The sequence below is a fragment of the Solea solea genome, chromosome 2 (genome assembly GCF_958295425.1).
Source record: "Solea solea chromosome 2, fSolSol10.1, whole genome shotgun sequence".
NCBI lineage: Eukaryota > Metazoa > Chordata > Actinopteri > Pleuronectiformes > Soleidae > Solea > Solea solea.
In genome coordinates, this window is record NC_081135.1 from 21843616 (window position 1) to 21863655 (window position 20040).

The 20040-nt window shown below is 40.6% G+C and overlaps 3 protein-coding genes across 8 annotated transcripts; 1 reads left to right on the forward strand and 2 right to left on the reverse strand.

The window, feature by feature from the left end:
* The first annotated feature begins 864 nt into the window (after positions 1–864).
* ube2al (ubiquitin conjugating enzyme E2 A, like) lies at positions 865–4966 on the forward strand. The gene is made up of 6 exons (XM_058623166.1): positions 865–962; positions 2702–2782; positions 2887–2912; positions 3634–3723; positions 3802–3890; positions 4176–4966. Exons 1-6 carry the CDS (start codon positions 919–921, stop codon positions 4302–4304), a joined length of 459 nt encoding a protein of 152 aa, XP_058479149.1. The 5' UTR covers positions 865–918; the 3' UTR covers positions 4305–4966.
* Positions 4967–5392: 426 nt separating this feature from the next.
* On the reverse strand, positions 5393–9471 carry ing1 (inhibitor of growth family, member 1). 3 transcript variants are annotated; one of them, XM_058623162.1, is made up of 4 exons: positions 9094–9471; positions 7735–7914; positions 6626–6774; positions 5393–6331 (listed from the first exon to the last, which is right to left on the reverse strand). In XM_058623162.1, exons 2-4 carry the CDS (start codon positions 7871–7873, stop codon positions 5699–5701), a joined length of 921 nt encoding a protein of 306 aa, XP_058479145.1. In that variant the 5' UTR covers positions 7874–7914; positions 9094–9471; the 3' UTR covers positions 5393–5698. The 3 variants fall into 3 exon arrangements, with proteins under 3 accessions (XP_058479145.1, XP_058479146.1, XP_058479147.1); XM_058623163.1 differs by having other exon boundaries at positions 7735–7910; positions 9092–9471; XM_058623164.1 differs by having other exon boundaries at positions 9406–9423.
* A 1316-nt stretch (positions 9472–10787) lies between these two features.
* naxd (NAD(P)HX dehydratase) lies at positions 10788–19855 on the reverse strand. Of its 4 annotated transcripts, none has more exons than XM_058623157.1 (11): positions 18263–19855; positions 17016–17462; positions 16119–16269; positions 15964–16009; positions 15756–15844; positions 15060–15168; positions 12797–12847; positions 12594–12698; positions 12383–12503; positions 12139–12262; positions 10788–11255 (listed from the first exon to the last, which is right to left on the reverse strand). In XM_058623157.1, exons 1-11 carry the CDS (start codon positions 18774–18776, stop codon positions 11105–11107), a joined length of 1908 nt encoding a protein of 635 aa, XP_058479140.1. In that variant the 5' UTR covers positions 18777–19855; the 3' UTR covers positions 10788–11104. The 4 variants fall into 4 exon arrangements, with proteins under 4 accessions (XP_058479140.1, XP_058479142.1, XP_058479144.1 ...); XM_058623159.1 differs by having other exon boundaries at positions 19419–19850; XM_058623161.1 differs by lacking the exon at positions 17016–17462 and having other exon boundaries at positions 19567–19834.
* Between the last annotated feature and the right edge of the window lie 185 nt (positions 19856–20040).

A 20040-nucleotide genomic window follows, 5' to 3' on the forward strand; every position in this document is an offset into this window, starting at 1 on the left:
GCCTTGGAGAAGGACTGAATGGTGCTGACTGCAACTGAAACCTGGGCTGTCATCTGCCAGCTGACTGATTATAATTTATTTGCAATACTAATGCCTTCAATTTGGTTACATTTAATGTGTAAATTAAAAAGTTAGGCAGCCAGGAGAAAAGCGTACACAGACAGAGGACACCCTTGGAAGTCTCTGCGATTTAAAACTGTTTCCATTAGTTTATACATTTGGACTGATTTGCAAAAGAAATTACCTAAATTTGTTTAGAGCAGGGATCTCAAACTCAAATGAAATAGTTTGACTTTTGGGGGAAAAGCAAATGATCAGTAGGGAAGGGCGTGGAATAATAAATTATATCACAATATTCTATCTTGATATCACAATAACATTTGTGACGGGTGAAATATGGGAATCCGAGTCAGATATTATAATTGGAATTAAATCAAAGAAACTGGAGGAACTTTGAGGACAGAATCTGGATGTACCAGACTTATCACAGTGTTGCTGCACAAACATCACGTCACTGTGTCCACGCCTCGTGACGGAGGATGTCCTCAATGAGAGTGAGGGGGGGGGGAAACAACTTCTGTTAGATAAAACAATACAGCGCAGACATATATCTTAAAGTTGTATAAGCAGTTCAATTCGTACGACATGTCGTGGTATCTATACAACAGGGTTGTACTGATATTCTCATACATGATATTTAATAAAACGTGGTACTTCCTTACACCCCCCCGCTCTTGTCATGATATGGTATCGTCCAGTAAACCTAGCTGGGCTAACCAGAGTGGCAGGATTATCCAATATCCTGTGAAACTGCCGGACTGCTACCGCTGTGGTGTCAAATAACCCTTTAAATACACCACAACTTTAGCCGATAATAAGGTATCGGTGTTGCCGCCACGTTTTTTTTTATAAGACATCATGTCAACCCCGGCCAGAAGACGACTTATGAGGGATTTTAAACGGTGAGTGAATGAGAAATATTGCCGAAGATCTTGGCTAGCAATGATTTGTTAAACCAGCTAACTTAGCTTGCGTTGGGTTGTCTTAACTGCCCCGGTTTGCTTTTGGCTTTTAATCTAACGATACGTCAATAACCAATTTACACACGAGTCTTAACGCGTTTGGACACCGATATTAGCCTTTGCTTTGACGCGTTAGGAACGTTTCAATGATATGTCGCAAATTAAGTGGACGCGCTTCGTCCGTAGCTAGAAGCTAACAGTGCTAACAAGCTGGCAATTGCGGTTGCTTTAAATCAATAAACATTAACATACATTTACACGTGACAAGTGTCCGGTTGGCCATTTTATGCTCAATCAACGCACTTGAATGCAACTAATGTGGCGTTAATTGAACCCTGTTGTTTCTGTAACCTCGTCGTTCGATTGTGATCAGCTCCAGCTAATGTTGAGTTGTATGCGGCCTTCACTTATGTTAAATAATTTAAGTTTAATATACATTACTTCCTGAAGAGGAACTTCTAAAGGGAGGTTGGATATCACACGTATGTAATGATCACATCACAGTGTGAATACACGGTGTCGAATGTGAGCAATAATAACAAGGACAGCAGTTAGCTTGTTCTAGCAACAACACACTTTTGTCTCCGGTGAAAAGGTGTTTTGTTGGTTTTAAACCATAAAATAAACTGCGCTGTCTGCGTGCCAGCATTAGCAGCAGCAGATACAGTCATTTACATGTCTTTTGTTGATGGACCTATAAGATGAGACGTGTTTTCACTTCACCAGCTTCAGGTTTCGTTCTAGGGACAGGACTCTTAAAAAGACTTGAAAGAATTTGTCTTAAGTTTTTCCAAGTACTGGGGGGTGATGTGGAGAGCAGCTTGACTGTAGACATGGCTTCAGCTATTTGCCAGCAATCTATGCATAGTGTGGTTTAAAGTTTTAGTGAGTCGTATAAAATTAAAAATACTTTCTGGTGTCGGCTTCTAAAAAGATTTCTTGCTTCTTTATTTCTCTATGACAGTTAGTTTAATATGTTTGGGGACAAAAAATGTTCAACATAATCATTTTGAGCCTTGGGAAACCCTAATAAACATTGTACACCGTTTTCTGACGTCTTATGGATTACATAAAGTGTATGTGAATATGAATTGAGAAAATTATAGTTAGTGGTTAGTTGCAACCCTTTGGTACAAATGGTGTAACTTATTACAGGTTTGCCTTCGATCTTCAATAAAAGTGTTAAGTTGGTTGATATAATTAAACTCTTAATTGAGGTGTTGAAATTACTTTGATACTTAACCTTTTACTGTCCATTATTAGCAAAATGATATGTAAGTAATAACAGAACTCAGTAGCACACCGTGGAGTCTTGCAGTCAACCCTAGGTTGTCAGAGAAATAAGTGAAAATGTGCTGCACATAGGAGACAAACATAGGTGACAATTAAAGAAGTCACGCTGCAGAAAATAAATAATGGCATTGGCCATTATTTGTATGATTCATGGTGTGAACCTCATTCACTCACAGAGACTAAAATCTGAAGTTATAAGTTGAAGTGATTAAAAAAAAATCACAAGTTTTTGGTCAATGTGGGGGAAAACCTGCAAGCTGAGGAAGTAGTCAAAGTGTTAGAGTTTAGAGTCTACTTTCTCTACGCAGAAGTCTACTGCTCCTTTAGTTTCCTGTTGGGGAATTTTAGAGAGGTTATACATGTTTGTGCTGTTTTTTGTATTGAAGATTACAAGAAGATCCTCCTGCTGGTGTCAGTGGTGCTCCGTCTGAAAACAACATCATGGCGTGGAATGCAGTCATATTTGGGTAAGACACGGGTGCACTTTCATGATAATGTTGACAGTTGTGCAAATGATGCATGTTTGTATGTGAAGTGTTAAAATAAAATCATTTTTTGACTTGCCTCACAGCCCTGAAGGAACGCCCTTTGAGGATGGTGAGTAAATCAGTGTGTTCTTGACCTAGGTTTTATTTTCTTGATAATAATGTTAAGTAAAGTGATGACTTTTTTTTTATAGAAAGAGTCGAATGTCAACGTGATCTGCAGCATTATGTGCCAATTATTTAACGCCATAACTCTGGAACAGAGTGGAAAGCTAATTAATATATGGTTTTTGACTGGTTAGCAGAGGTGTACAAAGGCAAGCTCACAATTCTAGTTCTGTTGTTTATTATTTGTTTAAGTTAACCTCACGCACAACCAAATACAATATGTGGTGAGTGTATAAGTTAAAAGATAAACAGCATGTTTTTATACCTCAGCTCCAATGTTAGTCATGGCTGGAGGCATTATGTTTTTAGTTTTTTCTCGTACTTTATTAATCCCTCTTGTAGGGAAATTATTTCTCTGTCCAGTCCCACTCTCTTAAAATGTCGTCAAATGTGACGTACACATTCACTGGGATTAATGGGCTATCAGTAAAATTCCACAATTCACTACACGTTGGGAGTTTGGGCAGACACAGACGTAAACAGCAACTTCACTGTTTGGTGGAGTCATAACAACCACAGGACGGTAATTCTCGTTTAACCTGCACAACTTTTGTTCACGTTGGAATTAGTCACTGTGGTCTGCTTTTAATTGTTATTAATCACCTGCACTAGACAGTCAGGTTTAATTGCTCATACATATGCATTTTCTGTCTTCTTTTTTACAGGTACATTTAAACTAATTGTAGAATTCACAGAAGAATATCCCAACAAACCCCCCACAGTACGATTTGTGTCAAAGATGTTTCATCCAAATGGTAGGACTGTTGTCTCATGTGTTCATATTGGCAGTTTCATGTGTTGGTTAGTTTGTTTTTAACAGTTTTTATCCACAGTTTATGCAGATGGAAGTATATGTTTGGACATCCTACAGAACCGTTGGAGTCCCACCTATGATGTATCATCTATTCTCACATCTATCCAGGTAAGAGGTGCCAGTTTGCCTTATTTTACTTTAACTACCAAAAGTGAAGAAAAACAAAGGTATTGATTGTCATACAATGAGATATAGAAAAACCAAAGCACTGAGGCAAGTGAGATTTTTGTTTTTCTTTTCTATGTAGTGCATTTATATAACATAAATATGTGCTATATAAAGACACATATTTTTTATTATTGTAACATTGCTAAAACAACAAATCTAATGGTTGCCCAAGACGTTTGTTTGCTGCTTGGCCCTCCTCACCTTCTCTACTCTTTTGTTTCACAGTCTCTGCTCGATGAACCAAACCCCAACAGTCCAGCCAACAGCCAGGCTGCCCAGCTTTACCAGGAGAACAAGCGGGAGTACGAGAAGCGCGTGTCTGCCATCGTAGAACAAAGCTGGAGAGACAGTTGACCTGACTCACCTGATCGCTGTCCTCTCCATCGTAAAGCTGTGTGTGCTGCAAGTTTTAGTGGAGTACCTCTGTATCTTTGGGCCCCCTCCCCCAACGTTTTTGATTTTAAGCTTTTATGCACTTTACCTTCTGCCTCCCTTCATTGGACATTTTCTTTACTCATTCACCGGGAGGGAAACTTTTTTCTATTCTACTCATTTCCTGTCCATCAGGGGAAATGTGCTGAATCTTGCCTTGATGTTTTGTAAGTATGGACTTTGTGAGCCGTTACCCAAAACTTCTGGTGTGTTCTAACATGCTGTAGTAACTCCCCATGAGGCTGTCACCAGTCAGTCCTAGATCCTCTTCTCTTGTGCCCCCCCAAATCTGTTCTGTCAAGTTTGTTTTCACCAAGGCTCCAGTGTGATCACCCCACTTTTCCGAGGGAGAATGAGCAGTCTGAGCATTACGTACCACGACAAAGTCAGACATCTTGACACCATGTGATTTGCTGTGCTGTGAACTCTTGTTACATGCATGACAGTAAGAGTGTACTCGCGTTCCTTTTCAGTACTCATGTATATAGGAAAACTGCAACTGAATTTATGTACAGATTTTGCACTGCTTGTCTCCCGTGTCATTTTTTTCAGCAGTTGTAAATAAAAAGGCCATTTCATCCTTTCATTGTTTTTGAAATTCTGCAAGTTCAATATTGAATATTTTAAGTGAAATGTTTTTGCTGCTTTGACAGAAGTCAACACTATGAGAAAGAAGTCTTGGATCATCAGTAGGGCTACAACTAATGATTACTTTCATAAATGATCAATCTGACAATTGTTATCCAACTAATCGATTAGTTGTTTGGAACAAAGTCATAAATAGGTGAAAAGTGTCATTCAGGATTTCTTAAACCTTAAAATGACAATGTTGACATGTCATGGTTTATCCCAAACCCAAGACTTTCAGCTTTTTCACATGAAAACCCTAATATATTTATACTGGTATGGTATCAGCGAGACATGATGCATGATTTAAGATGAACTGTGCATTTATGGAGGGTCGTCTTTAAACGCATGACTTCTGATACCATAGTTTTGTTTAGAAATGTTTTATTGTTGTTTATATAATATTGATAATTCAGAGGGTGATGTTGCAAGCTTGGTGAAAACAAGGAGGGATGGGAATACAGAACAACAGGTAACAAACATGCAGTTGTATTATGTCAGTTCTTCCACAGAATTGAGAAAGATCCTTTTTTTTTTCAACGGCTATGTAACAGTTACAAAAATAACTATGTACAAGATCCCTCTTGTCACTCTGTAACATTTTAACAAAGTTAAACAGTAAATAGAAACAAAGAAGACATAAAATTAAATTCTTACACAGAAATGTTCATTAGAGTAGGCAGAGCAAGCTACCTGTTGTATGTGCGCTCCTTTTTAGCCCTTTCTAAGGCCTTGTCCATGGTCTTCTCATTCTCACCTCTACACTTGGGGCAGTACCACTTTCCCTTAGGCTTATGGTGGAGCCCGACGCAGGAGAAATGAAACCACTCGATGGGACATTCATCGTTATCGCAGCCAATCATCTCGCCGTATGACACCTGCTCACACAGGCAGTATGTTGGCTCATCTGGATCAATGGGCAGATCTGGAGGCGACACCTCTCTCTCAGACTTTCCCTTGGACCGTTTCTTCTTCTTAGAAGATGTTTTGGCACGTTTTTCCCGCGATGCCCCCACTCCCACATCCTCAGCGTGATCCAGACTGCCATAACTTTCTCGATTTTCTCCGTTTTTCTGACGCCTCGAGCGCTTCCCTCCAGCTTTGTCAGCGCTACCTGAGCTTGGCGTTACCTCCTCACGCTTTTTCTCTTGGTGGCTGGGTTTGCCGGGGGTGATGGTGGCTGATGATGAGGACACTGTGGATGCTACAGGGGTCGTCACGGGCGTTGTTGTAGGAACGTGGCTCTCTGGGACCTCTTGAGATGAAAGGATACGTTCAGAATGCCAGTCTAGTTGTCGCGTTCGGTTTTCAACCAACTCCACCTGAAATAAAGAACATATATAATTTACTGTAAAGGTTGTTAAACACACACACACACACACATATATATGTATGAGGAAATTTTTAAGATTTTCCAATCAGACAGGTTTCTATTTAAAAGTAAAAATTTCCTCTTGATTGAAAATTACATTGAGTGGATGTTTGGCCCTCCTTGGGTGTTTATGCTGATTTTTTGCTGAAACCAAACTTCAATAAAGCTTTAAAGCTTTACCTTTAAATAGATATTTGCCAATGAGCAGCTATGTAGGAGGAGCTGCAGGCCAGTCTTTACTTACCATCTGACCAGCAATCTGGATCTTTTCATCTCCGAGCTCTTGACTGCGGATCAGAGCTCTTTGAATCGATAACTGAAGCTTGCGCCTCTGAAGTGTGTCAGATTCCCTGCGATAACGTTCATACGCATCGTCGAGCTCCTTCAGAACATCTGCCAACAAAAAAGGTTGAAGAAAAATAATTATTTAGGTGGGAGAAAGAATGCTGAACTTCAGCAATATCAAAAGGTGTGATCTCAAGTGTATCTAACAATGCCTGACACCACAGGATAAGTAAATACTAACAGGAACAAACATTACCTACAGTACATTAGTTCACTATGGTTATTTAAAAGTGCTTTACAAATAAAGTTGGATTGGATAAATATGGTTTGTTAATTTAGCATATGTTTGTAAAAATGGCACTTATACCTACAAGCATAACTGTGTTGAGCATTCTTAACCAATTACTTCATGTACAACTGTGATACACAACTAGACAGTGAGAGAAATTACACTGGCCACTTGTTGACACACACTTTCTGACCTACAATGAGTTTCTGTGCAACCTGATGCCAAGATTCATACTGCCATCACACATAAGAGCACATGATCCATGTCGACCCCTGAACTCATGCTTATCACTGCTCCCACACTGCTGTTGATATAGAACTACTATGTGCAGCAACAAGAGCAAAATACAGTGAAAGCTTTGTACCCTCTGCCATCAGCACGCTCAACAAACTCAGACAATAAGAAACAATAGACTTGTGTCATTCAGTATATTTACTGTTTTTTTTTCTTCCTAAAACCAAACTTTTGAAATACACTGAACATGTAAGCCGACTGGAATGGTAAATACAATTTCTCAAAGACAGATGATAGAAAGATACAGAATCACACTACACAGTGCTAACAACTAGCCACCAGCTAACAATGCAGTCCGTGATGCAAGTGGTCAAACTTAAAAGGCCAAAACAAGCTAAGAAGGGGGTGAATCTCCACCTGTAAACACATGTTTTTTTTCATGAAGGACAACGAACAATCTAAAGCATAAGGGCATCTTCCTGAATACATTTTGTCAACTTCTCAGTATTTAGTGTTAGTGCAGAGAGATCTTTCAGCTTTCTTACCTTGATACCTGGCATCGATTTCCTTCATGAGAGACACACTCCTCTGTAGATCAAAGGGTAGCGATTCCACCAGGTCCAAGTACTCCTCCACATAATTCGCAACAACGTAGCCTGGGTCACCGTTGGTGGGGTTCAACATTGCAGCTCCGTCTTTACCACAGCACACTCCGACTCACACACCTGTGAAACAGAAGTTGTTAAAAAAAATACTCTACACATTCTGCTCTTGCATTTTCTTGGTAACTACCACTTATTTTATTTCTACGGTTTCTGCATCCTGATGCTTGTAATAAAAAATATAAATGCTTTTGTATTTTCTAGTCAGGTTTATCTGACATGTGATTCATGCTCAAAATGGGAACATGTGGAAGGGCAAACGATGATAAATAACTTTAATGCCAGCATGGTGACTGCCTGTAGAAACACCTTTGCTTCTGAATGTAATATCTTCTTCACTAGGGAATATATGATATTAATGGGCATCATTTTTGTGTTGAACCATGAGAAAGTTGTCTAGCTCGCCAACACACAGTCTAAGTGATTTATTTTGATGTGCCAAAATGGGGAAACTGTATATTTCCACTTATTCCTGGATCGTGTGGTTTTTAACAATTGTCATAAAGCTGTATGGTTTCAGAAAATCTGCCCAAATATGGAATGTCGCTATTTGTGCGCAATTTCAGAAGGCTTACAAATACAAATAAACTGACGGCATAGTTGGGACAGAAACACCTGCTCGTTCACTTTGACGAATCTACAAATATTTACCATAATAATGTGACTTACAGTGCATGTTCACATCTGCACATGCCATTTCATCACGGATAAGCGCGAGTCACATTGTACAGCGACGACTACTACACGCTAACTAGGGCTAGCGTACCCCGGCGAGTTTACGTCAACGTCAGATTTGCGTTAACAAACTTTCTCCTCTTTGAAACAACTCCGTTACTCTAAACTATTCACGCACATCAAAAATACAGTTAAATCGACGTGGCGTTGGCAGGCGACCCTAACAGACTTCAGACAAAAAGATTTCCACATTTGACAAAGATTTACCAGCAGCAAGAGAAACACAACCCACAACATAATCACCGTCATGAAATAATAATAGTTTTTCTTACCACGACAAATAAATCATGCGTGTGAAATGTTGTACTCGTTATAAAAAATAAAAAAAAACCTCCGTGACACTTTAATGACTCATTTCCATCACGTTTACGTCAAAGTGTTAGCCAAATTAGCACACGCTAACCCGAACGCTACTACGCGAGCTGTAGTATCAAACACTACAAAAAACACTGGAGAACACTGTGCATTTATGTGGTTAGCAGTCACGTGTCTCACATAAGACATTACCTTGTATAAATCTTAGTTTCTCAGTCGCCGCGTTGTAGCTGTCGTGCTTGGTGAGCACTCCGTGATGCTGCTCTCGTTGCTAACGACAGGTCGTGTGGTGGAGAGTTGCTAGCTGGTTAGCGCCACAGCAGCTAATGTTAGCTAGTGGCTAAAGTGCCTGAACTAAGATAACAGCTGCACCGTGAGGCGGGTACAGACTACAACTACAGACACAAGTCGATGAAATAGATAAAATAATTAACACTACTTGTCAGCGTTAAATATACATTTTAAAGATTATTCTTTGCAGTCATCAGCTACATTGCCACTTACTGTGTTTAACAACTAGAAACGTCTCTCTTCAATCTGATACTCCATGCGTATAGTAATAAGAATAGCCAGTGTTTTCATATGGCTGGTCAGTACTGCCACCGTGTGGTCAATGTGGAAAACCTTTTTCTTTTTCTTTTTCTTCTTTTTGGTTCATTGGTTGTTGGCGTTGGCAACCAGCTCCACGATTCTACTCCACCTTCTGGACTGGAGTGTAGATGAGGAAATTGGGGGGAAATACAAATTTAAATGAAAATAAACTAAATAAAATAAAAGTTATTTCTGTCAATTATTTCTCCCCTTTAATAATACCAATTTGGTATTGTATTTTGTAAAGCCTGATTAGTCACCAATGTCTCCAGAATCTGGGACCTAACTCCATCCTGCAGGATGACAACGCTCTCCACCACAGAGTACCTCCAGTGTTTGGGAGTGGAGAGGATGGAAAGACCTGCCGTGAGTCCAGACCTCAATCCAATTGAACACTTGTGGGATCAGCTTGGGCGTGCTGTATGAGCTAGAGTGACCAAAACAACCACGCTGGTTGACTTTCAACAACTCCTGCCATCCCGCAGCAAAATATGACCAGGCTGGTGACCAGCATGAGGAGGAGGTGCCAAGTTGTTGTGGCTCCGTATGGATCTTCCACTTGCTACTGAGGTCCCGACAGGGTAAAATTAATAAAGTGTAAAAATGGCCAATATGTGTTGTTTTTTTCTTTATTACTGTGGTAAAGTGCAATCATCCAATCCACCATATTACAGGGGATTTTGGCACATTCTTTGGGGTGTGCTACCTACACGTTTAGCTGTGTTGCTCATTAAACAGAAGCACAATCCTTACAAGTTGTTCTTTGTGGTAAAGGTGACTAATCAGGCTTTTCAACAATATATAATAAAACACCAATTGGTATTTGAAAGTGGAGAAACAAGTGACTAAAATAATTTCTTTTAGGAGTTAGAATTTTTTTTTTAGGAGTTTAGTAGATTTAACCCGTGAAATTCACTTTATTGAAGCAGTAACTCTCAGGTGAACCATTATAAGACCGTATTCCTTTTGAGGTAATTCCCAGTAGATTCTCCAAAAACTTGGAAGATTTTATTTTTGTTCTATTTATTGCAGTCTATTACTACGTATGTTTGATTCTTTCCTCTGTATTGCAGTAGTCCAATAGCCCATTGGAGTGTTTTCCAAAAATATGCCAGCCTCTGACTAAAGCCTGTGTGCCCTTAAGGGTGATTCCTCGGTCTCACTTACTGAGAAGCATCAAAAAATTACCACTGTTACTGGTCACTACTGCCACCCTGTAGCAAAAATGGTAACGTGCTATGAAAGGGATAGCTTGAAAAAAAAGAAAGAAAAAAAAATGTCATCAGCACAAAATATTTTTAAATTATTTATTTTAAAATTCAAATAGATTTCTGCTTTATCTGTTTTCTCGGACTGTGACTCTCTGATGGACACAATGGCGTCTGTGATACTGTGAGTTGAGAGGCAGAAGACGTTTTTTCTCGTGAGGGTCAGTGTGTATGTTTCGCACCAGATTTTGAGCACCGTCTTTGAAGGGATTATCCACACCCATAATATTCATTTAAATTCTACATAAGAACACCAACCCACCCACCATAGGCTATGACAACAGTTTTAAAGAAAGCAACATTGTGTAATTGGTTGTTGAATTTCAACAACAATATTGAGGTTTTCAGCTTTCAAAAAGCTTTTTAAAGGCAGAGCCAATCTCCTGAATCATGTCAGTGGTGGTGGTCGACCTGCCGTGTTTCTGGAATGCTTGTCTGTTACACTGCCTGGTGAGTGAACAGGCCCCGAATGCTGCAACCATAGATGGATTCACACTGCAGGAGGACAAAAAAGAAGAGAAAAAGATGAGGAAACATTAAACTGCATAACCTTTGAAAATTATTTTATTTCTGCAATATGACACTTCTAAAGAGACAATACTTGTGTTTTTAGAAACTCTAGTCACTAACCCCTGACTGACACCTAACAGCATTACAACAGGAAAAAAGTATCATATTCAAACTTGAACTCGAGTTGGCTGTTGGTTTGTCTGTGAGCAGCATGACTCTCAGAGAATAAAGTACAGAATTGGATACCATTTCCTGGTAATGTAGGTTGTGGCCCAAGGAAGAAATTATGAGATTTTGGTGGTGATGTACAGATCTGGATTTTAAAGCAATAACAACCACCACCACAACAACAATAATAATAATAAAAGTTCTTTTTTATAGTGCTTTCAAACATTTGTTAACCTGGCAAGATGGTGGAGTGTACTGACACTATGGGAAACTAAGCGGCATTGGTGGAGGTTCATAATCTCTTACTAGTCACTCTGTCCACAACTGACATAATTTACAATTTTATAAATATCAGAATTATGACAAAAAAAAAAAATATTATCCCATTAAATAAGGAAAAGCATCATCCTCACATTTAAGAGGATAACTTTTGGAAGTATTATGGGTTTTTAGGTAAATTTTATGTACATTTACTAACTACTAATTTATATCATTTATAATTTCAGCTCAAAAATGAACACAATAGCAAATACATGTTCTATAGGGTAGATCAAATAAGTTTGAAGAAACATGTAATCCAGTTTCATAACATGGTGAAGTGAAAGGTTTTGTAAAGGTAGTTAAAATAAACAGAAGTTCACATAAATCAAAAAAAAAAAAAACACACAGTCACACAGTGAACAGCCAAACATGTCTTCACCTTTTGACTGCTCCAGCTGCAGAGGCAGAATAGGCCCAGTGTGCCAGCACACCCATAGATCCAGACAAGAGGTCACCCTGTCCACCACATCTTCTCCCACTGCCCTCAACACTGCATGAGATCACTGTAAACAACAAGTGACAACTTGACTTAATTGACATATTAGCAGTAATTATACACAAATAAAAATTGAATAATCAGCTGACAAAGTCTTGCTAATACTGTGTATGGGCTTAATATGAACCTTTACTGCCATCCGTTATGAGATCCTGTTCTCCTTTTAGCACCAGAGTCAGGTTGCCCATGGCTACACTGAGCTGCATGACACTGCGTTGATGATCACTGCTGTCCATGGGTTCATGGTACTAAGACAGCAACACACAGAAAACCACACACATTAACACACAGAATCGTAGAAAAGTTGGTGTGTGACGGGAATCTGGCAAAAAACCCACCAGTGCCTCGTACAGTCGTGTGAACTCCATGTAGTTCGGTGTGAGGATACCTTTCTGGTACCCTTGAATAACAGACGGTTGCTGTGTAACTAGCCATAAACCATCCTGTTGAAAACACACACGCAGTAACTTTGCAAATAAAATCTGTCCATCCAACAAATGCGTCTGTTTAAAAGCTGGAACTGAAATGTATCAAGACTTACAGCATCGATGACTATAGGGATATCTCTTGTTTTAGACTTCTCTATCACCTCCTAAAAGAAAGAAAGAAAAAAAGACTTTTGTAATGATAAAGTTATACATCATGCATAATGACTTCAGTATCACACTTAACAAGCACGCCATCATGTTTTCTTAGGGCTGCAGTGAAACCAGTTCACTCACCCCACACAGTCCTCAGAAGATTTCTTCCCAAATTACCCTAAAGTTAATTCTAGTGTTACGTATATAAATACACATGCTGAAAGTTCAAATTGTCACCAGAAAGATAGAGGCACCAGTACAGCCCTGTGAAGATCTGTTATTCACATTAGTCATGAGAGATCCGATAACAAGGGGAGAGCGCTACGTACGTCATCCTGGATGAGTCTCCAGTGACTGGATCTAACTTCCCCTGGGCTGTATGCTAAGACACACAGACATCATTTCTGTTTCGCAATCTGTCAATGTGTAAGTGACTGATAACAATGGCCCCTTTTACTGCTGGCATTAAAATGCGTTTCCTGTGACCGGATTGCAATCGAATAGGAAACGCATTTTAATGCCAGGTGTAAAGGGGACCGAAAACAACAATGAATATAACTACAACTAAAACACTGATGCTAATGTACTGTATATAAAGACTAACCAAGGACGGATTGTTATCTGATCTGCCAAAAAACTTCGGGGGGTGGTCAGAAATGCATTGCGACCACACCGAACAGAAGCATGAATGCGATGTGTCTCCACTCTTCCCACAACTACGTGACCAGAAAAACATTGGCGGCTCCGAGCACAGCTAACGTGAAAATTCCACGTGTAAATGCATTTGGTGAAGAAGCGCTATCCGATCGCTATCTGATCACAGAAAATGCATTCTAATGCCAGCTGTAAATGGGGCCAAGGAGTCGGGATGAGATGAGTGAATCAAAGCGCTGCTGTAACGTGAAAGAAGTTTGGAAAATCGGTAAAAAAATAATCATGAGTTGATCAGTGTCAAGTGTGGAAGAGGGAAGAAAAATGTGTTTTGCTCATTTCAACATATGTTCAAAATCTGACACAACTGAAATCCACAGTATTTCCTTTTTTTTGTTGTTCTTTTCTTTTTTAATTTGTGACCTTGCTTGTTCTGAATGGGATGTCACATTACAACCTGTCTAATTTTACATGGTACACACCAAGTTGGTGAATGAAAATGGTGAATAAAAGTTTTGGTTTTTTTTAAAGTAAAAGTTTGAGGCACTGGCTACAAATAAATCAATGTATGGGTGCTGAGAAGTGTAAAAAAAACTGAAGATGGTCAGAGGACAGCACACCAGCTGAGTAGGTAACATCAACTCCATCCTGAGGACCAATTGCTTTCATGCATGCTCAAGAATGTAGCCACATGTGTCCCCAAACCACCTCCTAATGTGGTCTTTGTAAATTGGGTCTGAGGAGGCATTCAAAGCAAATATTTTTTTGTATTCAGACCTGGACTTGGCTCTGCCTACATGTAATCGGATTACTCTGGACGATGTTATTACCAGCTCTGAACAGGGTCTGTGAATACTGTAGTGGGTCAGAAGGCATCAGCTGAAAATGGATTATTAAGACAACCTGAGGACGGATTTGCAGTCACACATGTAAAAGAATGTGGTCACATGTCTCCCCAGTGGCGGGCAGAGAAAGAGAGAGAGAGAGAGACAGAAAAGTCAGGAGGGGCTGAGGAAATAAAAGCACTCTGCATGCAGCTGTGATGAGAAATCAAACTCTAACCATTTGAAAAAGGAAATCAAGGTTAATTAGTATTGGTGGTGCTGAGAAGGGCAAGAATACTTTGGGTTCACTGTGAAAACTGCAGCAAGTCAGAGGAGAGGATGTCAACTGAGGACACTGTCTCTAATGCTCTGATTCGTCCTGAGGACAGATTTGCGTTCACACATGCTCAGGAATGTGTCCACGAGTTCAGGCCACATCTGAATGTTTTTTTGAAATCAGAGCTGCATTCACAACGCATTAGACTTCTACTTAAAGCTGTCACTTGTGTTTGGATCCCTCAGGTTTCTCTCATCTCTTTGACAATCTCACAAGTCAACAGACTTAGTAAACACTAAAGCCATGTTTAATGTGAAATTAAACCTTTTTTTTTATATATATAGTTTTTATAAGTCACAGGGAGCCACAGACAGTGATGCACCGGTGTGCAGTTTAACAACTGTTAAAAATAGGCTTCATAAATGTGAATTTAAGGTTCGAGTTCAAGGGAGAATGAAATATTCCACATGCCTTAGCTGTTTTGAGTAATAAGTCTTCTCTCCCTAGACCTGGTCCCACCACAAGGCCGTGGAGTCTTGGTAGCCACTTTTCAATCTCTTCAACTGCATTAGGACTGTCCCTTGATACACACACAGAGAAAGAAACGCATTTGATAGATGTTCTCAATGCCAAAAGTTTTTCTTTTATAGCTAGTCAAATAAATATTAATTGTTTAAACACAGGTAGTGCATTTTGATGATTTCTAACAACACTCATAAGGAATTATCCCTATTCGGTCACAATGTGATGAGGAAAAAAAAGGTATACAGCACTGACTGAGGTCTCCACAGTCATATTCCTTTTCACCACATTGATAGACCGGAACCAACATTGAGAGTATGAGCTTATTAAATAGTCATTATGGCAGGCTATGACCAAACCTATTGTGAAGTGATTGTGAGAAAGTGCCGTGATGATCACATCAACTTGTAATCTTCCATTCAAAACTGGTAGATGTACTATAAGCAATCACAAATAATGACCTACTGTATAAAGCATAACTCATAATGGATGCTTACAATAAAGGTATAATGTGTTATTGTACTATCAATAACTCTTTTCGATTTCTATTAAATAAGTCTATCAATATTTTATCTGGATAAATACATGCAATTAATTGAATAAGCGATCCATTGTTACTTTTTGACAGAAAAACCATGTACTTACAGAACAGGATGGACAATGAGCTCAGGGCTGTATGATTTGATCACAGTTGCAGCATCTTTGGTGCAGAATACATGAGACAAGTCGGCGCCCTAGAGACAAGACAAAAAAACAAAACATAGAAAGCGCAGTCAAGCCACCTGAACCAGATTTCATCTCTAATTTTATACTCTGTAAAGTGAATGCTTCGTCTGTCGGAATTAGTATTTACCACTTTCAATGCAGAAATGGCAGCGAAGTATGGAGCTCCAGTATAGCTTTGCAGGATGAAGACAAGAAGAATTAGGACTAATTGTCTATAGACTGAATTCACATTAGGTGAGTGCTGTTTATACTGTGGAGGATTTAGACTTTTGTGTCACATACTCCTGGCATCCTCCAATGATCCCAATGCGTCCATCTTGTCCCTTGTGCTTTTTGGACGTCAGTGAAGGGACTGTTCTCTTTACTTGTGAGATGAAATCATCCTCCATGCCTCGGTGCGATGTGGCCCCCAAGCTGTAGAAGCGCTCCAAAACTAAGGACATAAATCAAGAGTTTTAAAAGTGAAATAATTTAAACAGGCCTGGGTCAGCAGTTAATCTTTGTTTTTTCCTTCCATGGACACAAAGGCCCCCTTTACACCTGGCATTAAAATCAGTTTTCTATGATCAGATAGCGATCAGATTGCGCTTTACCACATTTACACCGTATTTACACTTGCTATTAACATGCGTCTCCACTGTACACATCAAAATCTGATCACAGTCATCCACCCCTTATGTTGCCTCCCCATTTGTGCGATTCCATATCAACAACAACGTTCGCCACATGTGAAGTGGCACTATTGTATGGACTCCTCTTTGCTTTTCGAAGCAGGGGAAGAAGACGAGAGTGTACAGTTTTGTTGCCACTGTCACGGTGGAGTGGAGACACATTAGAGACCACTGACCACCTCCTGACGTGGTTTCGAAGATTGGATAACAATCCGTCCTTGTTTGTATTAACACCTGTATTTACAAGTGGTCAGGCACTATCCAAGTGCAATCCAATCACAGGAAACGCATTTTAATGCCAGGTGTAAGGGCCTAAAACAACAATGAATATAACTACAACTAAAACACTGATGCTAATGTACTGTATATAAAGACTGATAGGTAAATGACTGCAGGAGTGAGAGCTCCATCACTGAAACTTTACACTATGGCTGAGAGTTTGATGTTAAGCATGTAACTCCCATGTCTTCTTCACACAGTCCACCGCACATGAAACCAAATCCAATACCTAATCCTTGGGGAACTGAGTCAAACAGTTGATTCTGTTGGTTCAAACAGTCTGTCCCGGGCGAAGAGCGTTTGACATGACTGGACTGGCCACGTGTGCATGACGGGGAGACACTGGAGCGAGAAGGTGCATGGGCAGCAGGAGTGGTCTTTGAGGGAGTGGCAGCAGAGCTGGGTCTGGTGGAGGAAATGCTGGAGAACATCTGGCCAAGCATCTGAAGCATTTGCAGCTCCCTGGTGTGTTCAGCAGCTCTGCGGCGGTCTTCCGCCTGCAAGCGCTGCTCCTCCATTCGGTAAAAACTGTCTTCAGCCTGGGTGCTTTGTTCCAGAAACTGCTCCATTAGCTTCTCCATAGGGAAGTTAGCACGCCTCTTTCTGGGTCGTTTAGGAGGCCTAGCTGGCAAACTCGAGCCCGACTGGCTGCTGTTGTGTGGTCGTACCGAAGTGCCTTAAGTAGAGAAGGGGTGATTGACAGTTATTTGTATATCTTTGAAAATGTGCAATCAAATTATATATGGTAGAATATATGCATTTAGGTTCCATTTAAATGTATTTTTCCAAAATTCTGTAAAAGAAATAAATGCATGGTTTTGTGTGTTTCCATCCATTGCTGATAAGTGAATAAAATAAATAGTTGAGGTTTTTTAGTTGTGGTTTTATCAGGTATTGACAAAATAACACAGACTTCGCCAAGCGCATGCCACCATTAAGCCAAACTACATGGCTGTTGACAGCAAAGAAGGAAAAAACATTATTTAGACTTTTAACAAAACCTGGACCTTATATATTCAAAGCCTGCTCATCTTTTCCAGCAGGAAACTGGAGTTTGTAAATCACTCACTCCCATCACTAAGTTCAAATGTGTTATCTTGTGACTGGTGCTTCAAATCCTTGACCCCAGATTGACCTCAGTGACACACACTGGCAGCTGCCGTGCAACTCCAATGTAAATTTTAAAAGTTTTTCTCAGTGGACTTAAATGCAGGAGAGTGAGTGGTATACAAACTTAACATTCCCAGATGAAAAATGATGACAAGCGGTAACATAAAGTATGAACATAACCTAAAACTATCATAGACTTAAGCTGGCATTAATATAGGTGACTAAATTGGGTTTTCCTCGTGTCCCCATTGACATATATGTTTTACTGAGTGAGTGTGTCTGCCAGTCCATGACCAAATGGAACCTCAAAAAAAACTGAAATGTCCCTTTAACACTGATGAACAAGTGAATGCAGGTGACACTTACTGCTGTTTCCGACTGTCACTTTAACAGGCACAGGGATGGGTATGGTTGGGTATTCTAGCTTCACTTCAGTCTCTGCAGGATAAGGACACTCCCCTGTGCTCTCGGAGTACGCATCGTGAGCATCTTCTCCATCCTCCTCCAGGCCGTCCACGGCCTCCTCTCCTCCCGCCCCGCCGTCTATGAACTCCTGGGGGTCAAGCACGGGCCGGTTGCTCAGTATCCCCTCCATGATGTCGTAAAACTTGCAGATCTTGTGATACTGGCCGTTATTCCGTAAATTACCCTCCTTTGCCAGCAGGTACTGTCTCTTTAGGCTTTTGATCCGCACCCTGCATTGTTCCGGCGTCCTCTCAAACCCCATCGCTCCAAGCCTCCGAGCAACGTCGCGGTATACGAAGCTGTTGCGGAAGTTTCCATCCAGCGCCGTCTGGATGTCCTGCTCCCCCCAGATGTTCAACAAGGTTCTCGTCTCAACGTCCGACCACAGGAAGCCCCGCGTCGGGTTCGCTTGCATTGTGGATCTGCGCAGGCTTGTGTGGTCGTTTGGTCACACGGAGTTGGATGGATATGTTGTTGTTGACTCTGCGGATTATGACGGACGTCTGGATCCTGTGAGCTGAGCCGCATCAAAGAAGTCGCGGGGCGCTGCTCTCCCATACACCGTCAACATCGACGAGTGAACGTTTAAGCTGCTCACAAGGACTTACCGAGGTGATACTCATAGTTTTTAACCTGAGAACCTTTACAATAACATGTAAATATGAACTATTTATATGCTAGCAAAAATCTATTCGTCTCAGTTCGTCCTTTTACGTCGCTGGTAAAACGCGTCGCGTACTACTTTGACTTGAACTGACTCTGGGTCCGCTTTTCAAGCTATTTTCCACCCTTAGGCTGCATTGGATACATTACACAACTGACCTGTGATCAGTTCTGTTAGGGGGTAACTTCACCTTTTACCCCGCCTGCTCCTCGCCCTTCCCCGGTGTCTGCAGGGTCCTAAAACCCTTAATATACCGAACCCAAGCGGGTCTGAAAACACACGCATGCTGTCAACTCCTCGGCCAACATTAGTATAGCTAAGCTAACGTTGTAGCCACGTATGGCGTAGCAGTGATAAACATACACATATACTACAACACTTCCTTCAGTTTACCTTTCTCGTTTAAACACATCATTGTGGCGATAACCGACAGTGCGAGTGTGATAAAGGAAAAGGCGAACATCTGAATCTGCTGCGGCATGTTGACATTCTTCCCTCGCTCTGTCTTTACTGCAGCCACCGACACAACACTTCTTCTTACCCAATGTGACAGTGCGTTTCGGCGCTGATAACTGGGAACACACGGTCCTCAACATGGAACCAGCCAGTGTAGGTACTGTATGGAAGCAGCACCAGCACAGGAAGAAGGAAAAACACGTTGACGGTGCTTTCAAAGCCTCCTCGGAAATTTCGAAGTATCCAACTGAGTGGCCAAACGGAAGTAGCTTATGGCTGCAGTTCTATGATGTGCCTCCTTTGACCACATGTGGTCGGATCTCACATTTCTGGGCTTTATGCAAATAAGGATGTCATTTCTGTGTACAAGTACAACAAATATGTTCTAACTACAAAGCCCTAGTCACACGGCTGTATCATGAAGTAAGATTTGAACAATTAGGAAAAATAAATCATGTATGCATTGCCTATATTTGAGCAGCGGCTACAAATACATGAACTTATGGGCTCTAAATATGCACAAAAAAATACTGTGACACTGCAGAGGGTCAGATGTCAA